This window comes from Gymnoscopelus braueri (assembly GCF_963280865.1).
Source record: "Gymnoscopelus braueri genome assembly, chromosome: 22".
Taxonomy (NCBI): domain Eukaryota; kingdom Metazoa; phylum Chordata; class Actinopteri; order Myctophiformes; family Myctophidae; genus Gymnoscopelus; species Gymnoscopelus braueri.
The window spans coordinates 10,815,369-10,826,777 of record NC_137624.1 but is presented as its reverse complement, the minus strand read 5'-3'; the positions used below and the strand labels follow the sequence as shown (position 1 = coordinate 10,826,777).

Genomic DNA, 11,409 nt, shown 5'->3' with positions numbered 1-11,409 from the left:
TAATAACCATTCCTTACTTAAAAGTTAATATCTCTGTATGATGGCATGCACTGATCAGTGGTCACACCCCCGAACCGGGGGGTCTGGGGGTCCCCCAGAAACCTTTTAACACAGTAGATGTAATTTCCTGTGTTCTGGTGAATTTTGGGAGTTTGACACCAAATCCAGAAGAAAACCAGGAGAGTGTCAGGAGACGTGGTCAAAAACCAGGAGACTCATGCGGGATCCAGGAGTGTTGGCAGCCCTGTTGTACGTGGATTAGTACAAATTCTCAGCTGAAAATACATTTTTGGAAAAAATATTTATGTGACATAAACCCTTTTGATGCTTGATAGATTGAAATCTGATCACCATCATTATACGCTTAGTGATTATGCAGTATAGATTTCATGAAACAGGCATTTTCTGACAGTTTAAGCACAAATGTGGGCAAATGATTTGCTGAGTCATAGACTGTGAAGAATGAAATACAATTCGAACAACGGCTTTATTTCATTGCATAAACAAAACCAAACATGGTGCATTGTATTTTGCTCTCGGATGCTAAATAAATTCATGGGCCATGACCTCATACATCATAACAGGGTGTCAAACTCATTGTAGGTCACGGGAATATCTGGACAAAATGCGACTTTAACTCATGTTGGAGGCAGCAAACTACAGGTAACGTAACAACAAAATGGAGAAAAATAATTTGTGCTCTTTTTAAACAGTTCAAACAATTAGGTTTTCCCAATCAGTTGTGTTTAAGCTGAATGCATAGCAGAGAAACAGAAGAATGATGCTCACACAGGGGTACCTCAAAAGGGATGACCGCACACAGGGTGGAAACCTCATATGCCCAAAACGGTTACTTTTCAGGATTCAAATTCAAAAGTAGCAAAAGTAGCAGATCTACAAGCTCGGAGCTTGTAGATCTACTATACTTTTGATGCTTTTGTGTGACGCTGTAGTATGATCAAGTAGGGCGCTAATTAAAAAAACGCAAAAAGTTTGATATGAGATCAGAGGCCCGACAGCAACGATATATTGAAATGTATTTAGTCATCAGCTTCCTTCTGTCTCACAATATGCCAGGGATTAGTTTGTCGTTGGTTTGTTGTGGCTGAACAGTCAGATTCTTGAGTGTCATTTAGGGTCCCAGGGAATGGCAATTGCCACTCCCTAGCGTTTGCATAAAATTCAGTTCATCAAGCATATTTTCTCCACGCACCTCTGAGCGTATTCTTTTACGGATTAATCTCATTCAGTGCTGAGTGCATCTCAATCCATGCCCATCCACATCTACATGTGACACATGTCTGTAACCATAGCCTACCTTCATTAGAGCTTTCAACCTGTGTTTCTATTTTGGACATTTACATTTTTTTAATTTGCAAAAATAGCAGATCTACAAGCTCACAACACGTCACCGACACCGCTTTGGGAGCTTGCTATTTTTGGAGGGAAAAAAAGAAAAAAAATAGGGCTTGAAGGGATAGTCCACCCCCTAAATTGCCCTTTTTTCTATCTATTAGTCACCCCATGGAGACTTGAATTCATGTATATTTTTTTGTTTTTGTCAGATTCCTAAGACAATAATTTGATGACAGCAATGCGACAAAAACAAAAGAATATTCATGAATTCAAGTCTCCATGGGGTGACTAATCGATAGAAAAAAGTACTTTTTTGGGTGAGCTATCCTTTTAAGTGGTCACTTTTTTTGCCACCCTCAGTTTTTTTTCTGAAAGTACGCCTCTGTAGCATGTTGTGCAGGTGTACTCATTCAGATTCCAGGGGCTCTCCAGGGGGCCGGGGTTTGCCAACACGCTCCAGTGGGTTCCCAAATCACAAGTCTGTGCCTGCCTCTGTGGGTGCTGAAGCTGCCTTCTGTCAATGTTCAACAAAATCCTCAGTATTTATTTATTCAAAATCCAATGTGAAACAATGATGCCATGATGTCGACTGTATCGGGTGGTCAAAAAACAGTTACTTATCAGGATTCAAATTCAAAAGCATCAAAAGTAGCAGATCTACAAGCTCAAAACGTGTCGCTTCGCGCTGCGTTTCGAGCTTGTGGATCTACTTTTGATGCTTTTGTGTGACACCGTAGTATGATCAAGTAGGGCGTTAATTTACCAAAAAAACACAAACAAATGTAATATGGAGTTAAGACGTTTCTGCCCGACAGCAACGATATACAGTATTAACCACTTAAACCCTATATACTTATTCACCCGCCCCCTCCTTTTTTCTCCTCTGCACTAAATAACTTTGTAGAAAATAGCCGATCTACATGCTCACTGCGTTACATACAAAAACTACTACAACTGCTACATTCCAGTCAAATCCATTGTTTTCATTTATCCATTTGTAAAAGTGTAAAAATTGTACAGTGTGTATATTTTGTACTCTCTCAGAGTTAAATTAGAGAGTTCAATTTTATAATACATATCAATTTGGGGTCCTTGGCATGGAAATGTTTGAGAACCATTGTTCTACCTGATGTGCATCCTTCCTCATCGTGAAAGAGACACAGCTGAACAGGTTGAGACCGAGGGGCATCTTCTCTACGAGTTCCCACGAGTCCGTGGCTTCACTGTACCGTTCCATGGTACGGTGGTGGGGATACCTACATGTCATGAAGAGAGACCAGTAGCAGTGAGAGAAACGTCTGTTTTCTGATTTCCTCAAAAACTGTACTTAAGTACAGTTTTGAGGTAATTTTACATGACTTGAATATATCATTTAAAAAAAAAAAAAAACTTTATACTTTATAAATATTGTACGTTTTACTCCACTACAATTATTTGAAAACATTAGTTACGCGTTACTTTGCAGATTTAGGTTATTATTACCAAACAGATATTAACCAATTAAGCCGATCTACTATTTTCAAAAACGTTTGAGCGATTTTGAATACTTGAGTACTTTTACTTTGGTACTGTAAATATATTTTGATGCCAATACGTTGGTACTTTTATTCAAGTCAAAATGGGAATACAGGACTTTTACGTTATTTCTACATTGTGGTATTGCTTTAGTAAAACAATCTGAGTACTCCTTCCACCACTGGTGTGAACAAGCAGCCACCTTATTTAAAGGGTTTCATGGAGCATCTTACCTGCCACGGTCCGAACCCGAACATTCCGCCCCTTCTAGTAGATAGATCTTTCCGTCCACCACAGCCACGCCAGGCCCGTAGCGTCGCTCTTTCGTGGAGGCACAAAAGGTCCACTGGTTGGTCTCTGGGTTGTAGCACTCCACCTGGTTCGTGAACTCGCTGTAACACTCCACCTGGTTCCTGAACTCGCTCTCTATTAAAGGCACACCACCTAGAGATAAACAGGAATGAACAGGATAGTGACTGTTAGCGGGTTCTGATATGTACAGTGAAGTTGAACTGAGTCTATTATGGAACTAATAGCCATGAAGAACAGATATGACATACCTATAACGTAGATCTTTCCTTTGAGTGTACACACAGATTTACCGATACGAGGAACCAGCATAGAAGCACCTTCTGTCCATTCAGATGTTTTGGGGTCGTACTTGTGCGCCTGACAATGATCTATGACAGAACCATAGTCCATTACAGTGACACCAACAGCCCGGGAGGAGAGAGACATGACAAAACATCATTCGTTGTCAATGGTAGAAGGACGATTGTGTAATAACAACAAAGGCTTTGGACATTTTCAGTTAACCGTTAACAACCTCATAAAACCCAGCAGGCTGAACCTGCATATGTGCATAAAACTGTTACATACCAAGAACATAGATCAGTCCATCTAGTGCCACCACCGCAGGGTTGCTGTCATCGTCATCTATCGGGATAGAGCCAGACTCCATGAGCTGCCAGGTGTTGGTGTTGGTGTTGTAGCGCTCTATTGAGTTCACATACATCTGGCCGTTCCAGCCCCCCACCGCAAACACATAGCCGTCCAGCGTCACCAGGCCTATGGACCATGTAGGATTGTGCAAGAAAAAAATAGAAAAAAACTCATTACAACTGATCCTTGGGTAACCAAAGCAACAACTCAAAGTTGTTATTCCAGCCTCTGAGCCGGGGGCCCTGGTGGGCCGTGGGGATAATGCAAGTGGGCCCCCAAATAATTGGCACTATGATTTTAATGAGCATAATATAATATAAATAATATATATATATATATATATATATATATATATATATATATATATATATAAATAATGTAAAACTAAATGTTATGTAATCGTTTCTTCAAAACCTTGATCATTAAAATAAAATGGATGCGGCCCACCCATCTGTCCACCTAAGTGATCAGATGGGTGGACCGCGAACACTTTCAAGATTTTCAAGTGGGCCCTGATCCAGAAAAGGTTGAGATACTATATATAGGAGTAGTACAGGCAAAAACGCCATAGTTAGTCTTACCAACGTCGCTGCGGGCCTCATTCATGGAAGCCATCTTCGACCACGAGTCACAGGAAGAGTCATAGCGCCACATCTCACTACTGACTGAACCATCAGGGAAGTCTCCTCCGGCCAAATAGACAGATGGGCCTATGGTGAGAGTAGAATTAAAACGATGTTATGACTTCATTAAAGACATTTATCAGAGCTCAAAATGCATGGCCATTAAAAGATAATGTGCATAAACAACTTGAAAGGTCACGACATACCATTCATAATAAAAGGTTCATTTTTGCCTGTACTTCTATATTACTGCGATGGTTCACTTGTCAAGCCAAGTAGTTCACAGAAACTCATCAAAATAGGTCCAGCGTTTGTGACATTTTGTTCAAATGTCATAAAACCCTGTGAGCTATCACTCATCCAAAATGTGAAATCTTACTGTTCCTAATATCCCTTGACTAAACACTTTGCTGCCTGCCATCACACTCATCACTCACTGGCTGTTACAGTGGTTTCTGTGCAATGCTACCCCTTACTCTGTTTACGATGGCCGTAAAGCCAGCTTCTGGAGCCTGTAAAAACAGAGTTAAGCATGGCGGTATGCTTGTATCCAGTATTTAATGACGGTATTGATATATGTAGCAACGAAAGCACACCCATGATCACTGTTGCTAATTACTCCCATGTTACTACACATTTAAAAAGTAGGTTATCGTTTTATTTAGCTTGATAAATGAACAATCACAATAATATCATAACATATTTTTCCCCCATTCCAGCGCAAGTGCTACAGCTCAATTTAGGGGCAAAACAGAGTAGGATCGATTACAGCATGGGTTCTCAAAGTGGGGTCCAGGGACCCTCAGGGTTCCTTGAGGCAGTTCCAAATGGACCCTTACAGCCCCGTGAGAATTATGGGGGTCCTTGAAATTAAAACGTTTGAGAACCACTGCATTACAGGTACTAAGTTAACTGACCTCTAGTCTACTCCATGTTGCATGTTGATCTGATGATAGGCTACTCCTCACTAGGCCTGTCACAATTATTACATAATAGCCTAATCGCAATTATTTTGCATAATTGTTGTAATCGTTTTCATATTGAAAGATTTTCATATATTTTCAAACATTTTCAAAAATAGTGGAACTACCAGATCTACAAGCTCACAACGCGACGCGACACGTTGTGAGCTTGTAGATCATAGCTGTGCAACTTCAAAGCCTAAAAGCCAAACAGAAATGTAATTTCTATTCACATGTTCCAGTGTTCAACGACAAAAACACGATGAAATCGTTAATCGCAATTATTTGTGTGACAATTAATCGTCATGACAGGCTGACAGCCTTACTCCTCACCTAACACAACCAGACCATGGTAAACTCTAGCGATGGGCGGACATGCCAGAGTCTTCCACTGGCTAGTCAGGGGATCAAAGCTCTCGACGCTGTGAATCGGCTTATCGCCACCACCGACCCTTTCCCCCACCGTCAGGATCACGTCACACACTGTACAGAGGAATAGAATAGTCAGTGAATAGAGTAACGTGTGAGAGCATGTGAAATGTTATGATGGGCACAAATTAGTAGTCACGCCTTAATCCAGGAGAGAATTGGATATTCAGTGTAATGCTGTGAAGTGAACTAGTGAAGTGAACTAAAAGCATGTATAAAAGTGCAAAAAATCCAAATCAAAGCTTGAAATGTAAAATAAAAAATGTATAACGAAGTTGCAATAACAATTATGAATACCAAATAGCAAACTAAAATCTTATTTCTTTTAAATCCCAAAATGCTACACCAAAGAAAGAAATATCACAATTATTATTATTTTCCTTTTTTTGCCAGGTATGTTTTCACATTTTGAGAAATGTGTCCCGGCATTGGAAATCCCAACTAGAGAAACCTTGATATATTAGTTGCAACATGCATGCATGCATGGTGTGTGAGGCAGGGTACCTGTGGACCAGCGTGGCCTGTGGTCCTTGGCCTCAGAAAGGAGCCTGTGGCAGGCCTGAGATTCCAGCACACCCAGAGATGCAGTCACATCAAGAAGGTAGGAGGGTTTCATATGAGCCAGGCGGATATGCTCCATCACCTTTAGAGACAAATAGACAGTGGTGGAAAGTAAGTACATTTACTCAAGTACTTCAGTACAATTTTTAGATATTTTTACTAGAGTATGTCAAATTTTTTGTACTTTTATTCCACTACATCTCAACTTTAGTTACTAGTTACTTTGAAGATTTTAAATATGATTGCGTTATATACATTAACCACATCAGACCTATATACATTTCGGCCATTTGAAAATAGCCGATCTACAAGCTCACAATGCGACGCATTGTGAGCTTGTAGATCTGCTATTTTCAAAAGAAAACATTTGAAAACTTGTGAAATGGGACATTCTGCACAATGAGTACTTTTACTTTTGGTACGCCGATATACTTTTGTACTTTTACTCAAGTACATTTAGAATACGGAACTTACTTCTACTTGTAACAGAGTACATCTAAATTGCAGTATTGATACTTTTATTTGAGTAAAACACGTGAGTACTTCTTCCACCACTGCAAATAGAAAACACTTATTTACTAGTCCAACTGCATATTGTCTTTTAACATTTAACATTGCTTTCACCTCTCTCTCTCTACATCTGCTGAAAGACAAGGTTATAGGAACCACGGCATGCTTGCCAACATGCATGCATACTCAAAGCAAGTGCCATGTAGATGCCATGCATGTAGTTAAATACAGACATTTTGGCAAAGTAACACAACCACGGCTGCAACTGAGAGTTATGTTGATAATATTGATGTCCATCACTCAATTAATCCATGTAAAACTGGCACAGCTGGCACCAACAGAGTAAAAAGGTGGTAGAACACTGACTGACTGTTATAATTGCACTTTACATCACCATTTTATTTAGGGAATTAGGGTCAGTGAACCTTATCCAGTCTCTGTGTGGTTCTTCAAATAAAGAGGGAGATTGACAGTTAACTAGCCTATGTCTGTCATTAGTAGTGCTGACACACCCACATCAGGAACACACAGGTTTTGTTTGCACCAGCAAGGAACTGCACTGTAATTGTCAGCAGAGGGCGCCAGTTGCTGCCCTTAAACTAGAGGTGTTTTGTCTTGTTGTATGAACTGAACTGATTATACTAGCATTTGATGTGATTCATCTTCTGGTGATTGATTGATTAATTGTTTCACCCCTAAGCAGCCTCTCATGCATATACACCAACCCTGGTCCCAGATCCTCTGCTCCTAACAGGGATACTGATGAATTGTATATTTTTATATATATTTTTTATTATCCACTAAATCGATAATTCTGATTAACCATTCAAGCCCTAATCTGAGTTCCCAGAAGTTTTCGCCTATTCAAGCCCTAAATCGATATGTACGATTAAAGGACGACTTCACCCATTTTCAACCTATCTTCATATAATTGGTCCACTCCTCACTAATGCTGATGATAATATGGTACCATTTTTGTCTACTCGGTCTGTGTCTCATAGGAGGCCTGTGGACACTTCAGGAACCCGCCTAGCAGTGACATCATCGTTAGACAGGTTTTTTTTTTTTTTCAAACAAGATTTCACATTTTTTTGGCAGGTTTCAAGGACCCCAACGGAAACAAGTCCGCAAGGACTTTTTTGGCCGGACCTTTTAGACAAAAGCATCATAAATGTAACCGTGTTGTTTTACATTATTTTGCCTAATAAAATTTTCAATCAATCAATCAATTCTGAACTGTCCACAGCCCTAGTAGACGAAAATTGTCATATTGTCATGAGCATTACTGAGGACCAATTATATGAAGATAGATTGAAAATGTCTGATGTCGTCCTTTAAATGTTGCACACCTATAAATATTGTTGTTTCTGTAGACCACACTGTAAAATCTGTGTTAATGTAACGAAAAGTGTACAAAAGGAACCAAATGAACCAATTAACTCCAAGGATGTTACTGCGTAAAACGATGCATATTTTAAACATCTTGATAGCATCCCTTTAAGCTTGCCTAAGCCAGTCACATTGCTTTGACTTCTCCATGGTCTTTCATCAGGTGAAACACTGTGAGAAGGGACTGACCTTTTCAAAGCTCTGCCTGCTGGTGGGACACTTCTCCAACCACAACATGGCAGCCTCAAACACCATCTCCTCATTGGTCACATTGATGTCATCACTGGCAAGAATCTCTGTCAGTTTGTCCACACACAGAGAGAGGAACTCTTTCTAGGAATATAAAATAAAATACAACAGATAGTAATAAAACACCTTTTAATATTTTACCAGCTTCCTTGGGTGATCCTGTCTCTCAGATTTATATGAGGAAAAAGCCAACAACTGACAACTTATAGAAACGTCAATGTCTGACCTGCTGGTAGACGACGCTGAAGTGTTCCAGAATGTAATCCATGCTGCGTTTCTCCAACCTTTTACAGGAGTGGGCCTCCGCAAAGCAGTGGATCCCTAAAGAGTTCTTTTCGTCCATGTGACGCTCCAAGTAATGACAGCAGGCCTCCTGAACAGCAGTGACCCCCAGCAGGTTTGCTGCTGCTAGCAGGGCCTAGAGACCAAATAAACAAAATAACACTATGGTTTTAAAACCCCCGACATAGGCCATATACATGGACGCAATGAATGAGTTTATGATTATAATACGTTACCTGCACGTTTTCCGTGGAGATGACCACCTTTGAAGTGTAGGCAAAGCTCACCAACACGTCAATGATCTGAGGTTCTACATCGAACATGTTGACCTTTTCTTGCCTGGACTCCACCATGCCAGTTGTAAACATCGCCTGTGTGCGGGTTGAAAAGATAAATGGTTGGTTTTGAGTGTCCATTGCTTAGGCATTTCTCAATTACATTGTGTCAACATTAACAATTCATTGTACTGTATATAGCATGTTATTTGGTTCACATGAAAGCCAAGACTGAATTGAATGTCATTCCTTTAACAACAACAGGTCAATAAATTAATGTTCACATTGAAAGGTGAAGATCTGCATTTACCTCAAAGTAAGGGCTAAAGGAGGCTAGTACAATACGATGAGAGGGGAACTCCTTTCCTCCACAGCAGAGAATCACGTCACAGAAAGTGTTGTTTAGCCGAAGCCTGTTCAGGCCTTCTAACAACCTGTTGGGGTGTTTCTTCTGCATGAACTCACAGTTATCACCCTCCAATGAGGATGGCTGCACACAGGTGTCGTCCTCCTGACGTTCCATAGGGCAGGGGGGTAAACCAGCATCAACTGGACTCATTTCAGCCATGTTTCCTTTGCTAGACAGTAGGAGAATGGAATAAATGGTCAGTGATTGTTTGCACGTTGTCGTAAAGAGAAATGACAAGCTGGAACCAGTTTTGTCTTGTTCATTTCTAAATCTAGATTACATATCAAATTAAGATTTATAATCGGACAAATTAAACAATTATTCATCTGTGACTACGGTTGCAAAGTTTTAATACTGAACTTATTTGGTGGTAAAAGACACATAAAAAGCAATACACAAGGTCTCATATTTTGGTTAAAAGTGTGCCCATTTAATTAAACTGTAATCATACAATGCATTCAACAGTTCATTCTTCCATCCATACCTGTGCAAACCTATACAGGATATCCTAGAGACTAGAGTCTAATTTTTTCTCAGAAGGTCACTTTGCAGAACTAAAGCGTGTGTCCTGAAAGCTGGGCTGAAATAATAATAGTTGCTTGTTTGCACTGGTCACTCCGCTCAGTCCGCTGTGTGCTGTGTGTGTCCGTCTGTCTGTGTTGTGTCCACTGTCCTCTGTCCTGAGGTGTGACGTGTGACGATCAGCATTCAGCAGCAACACCACCCTTTTGTCTTGGAGTGGACAGACACCTCCTCCCACCTCCTCACAGCTCTCCTTCAGTAAACTGCAGTCAGGGTCAATTTCAATGTGAAAGGCTCATAACAAAAGCCTGCGTGGTGATGGGCCACCCTCAAAGAAGCATTTAGACAGATACGAGTTTCTGTGTGCTAACCGCTGATGACTGCTTTTCTTATTTGTTTTTCTTTCCAAAGAAAGCAAACCATCATAAATAGTTCACCTTTTTAGGTGTGTGAATAAAAGTAGTTCTTTAAAGAAGTGTGTTTGTTGGATATTATATGATACGTCATCATGCCACCCTTTTTCATTTAAAAAAATAGAATATATTTTGGAATATTAAGGGGAAATAACAGTATAACTGCACAATTTTGCACTCGATAGCATTTAAACACTATAGTCCTTTTTAACAGTCGTATAGCCCTGTCTAGACCTATTTTGTCATGCTCTGTGTACTATTCTTCTCAAACATTTTCATGTCAAGAACCCCCAAATTGATTTGTATTAAGCCACACGGAACCCCAACAAACATTTTCTGCCAGGGACCCTCATAAGAGTTGCGTTGTTAAAAACGTTCAAGATTATCCCACGTTTCACAAAGGTTTTTCCAAAATAGCTCATCTACAAGCTCACAGTACACTGTACCACTTGCTTGTGTGAGCTTGTATATCAGTATAAAACAGGTTATAGTGGTTAAACTGATTTTGATGCCATAAACTCATTTAGCTGGGGACACCCTGGAACCCCTCCCCCCAAGGACCACTGGGGGGGGGGATCCTTGAGAAAGACAAAGTACAATGCCTATTTTGTGGATTAGAGGGAATAGTGCAGACAACACCCAACACCTAACAGACCCTCACCCCCAAACAACACACACACACACACACACACACACACACACACACACACACACACACACACACACACACACACACACACACACACACACACACACACACACACACAGACAGACACAGACACACACACACACACACACACACACACACACACACACACACACAGACACACACACACACACACACACACACACACACACACACACACACACACACACACACACACACACACACACACACAGACAGACACACACACACACACACACACACACACACACACACACACACACACACACACACACACACACACACAC

General features: G+C 40.5%; 1 protein-coding gene across 1 annotated transcript; it reads right to left on the bottom strand.

Moving 5' to 3' along the window:
- Positions 1-736: 736 nt before the first annotated feature.
- On the bottom strand, positions 737-9,661 carry LOC308078819 (kelch-like protein 24; the record flags this gene model as incomplete). The annotated part of the gene is made up of 11 exons (XM_080420167.1): positions 737-751; positions 2,483-2,612; positions 3,105-3,315; positions 3,751-3,939; positions 4,395-4,523; positions 5,732-5,881; positions 6,332-6,470; positions 8,477-8,620; positions 8,763-8,954; positions 9,055-9,189; positions 9,404-9,661. 11 exons carry the CDS (start codon positions 9,659-9,661, stop codon positions 737-739), a joined length of 1,692 nt encoding a protein of 563 aa, XP_080276293.1.
- Positions 9,662-11,409: the final 1,748 nt, after the last annotated feature.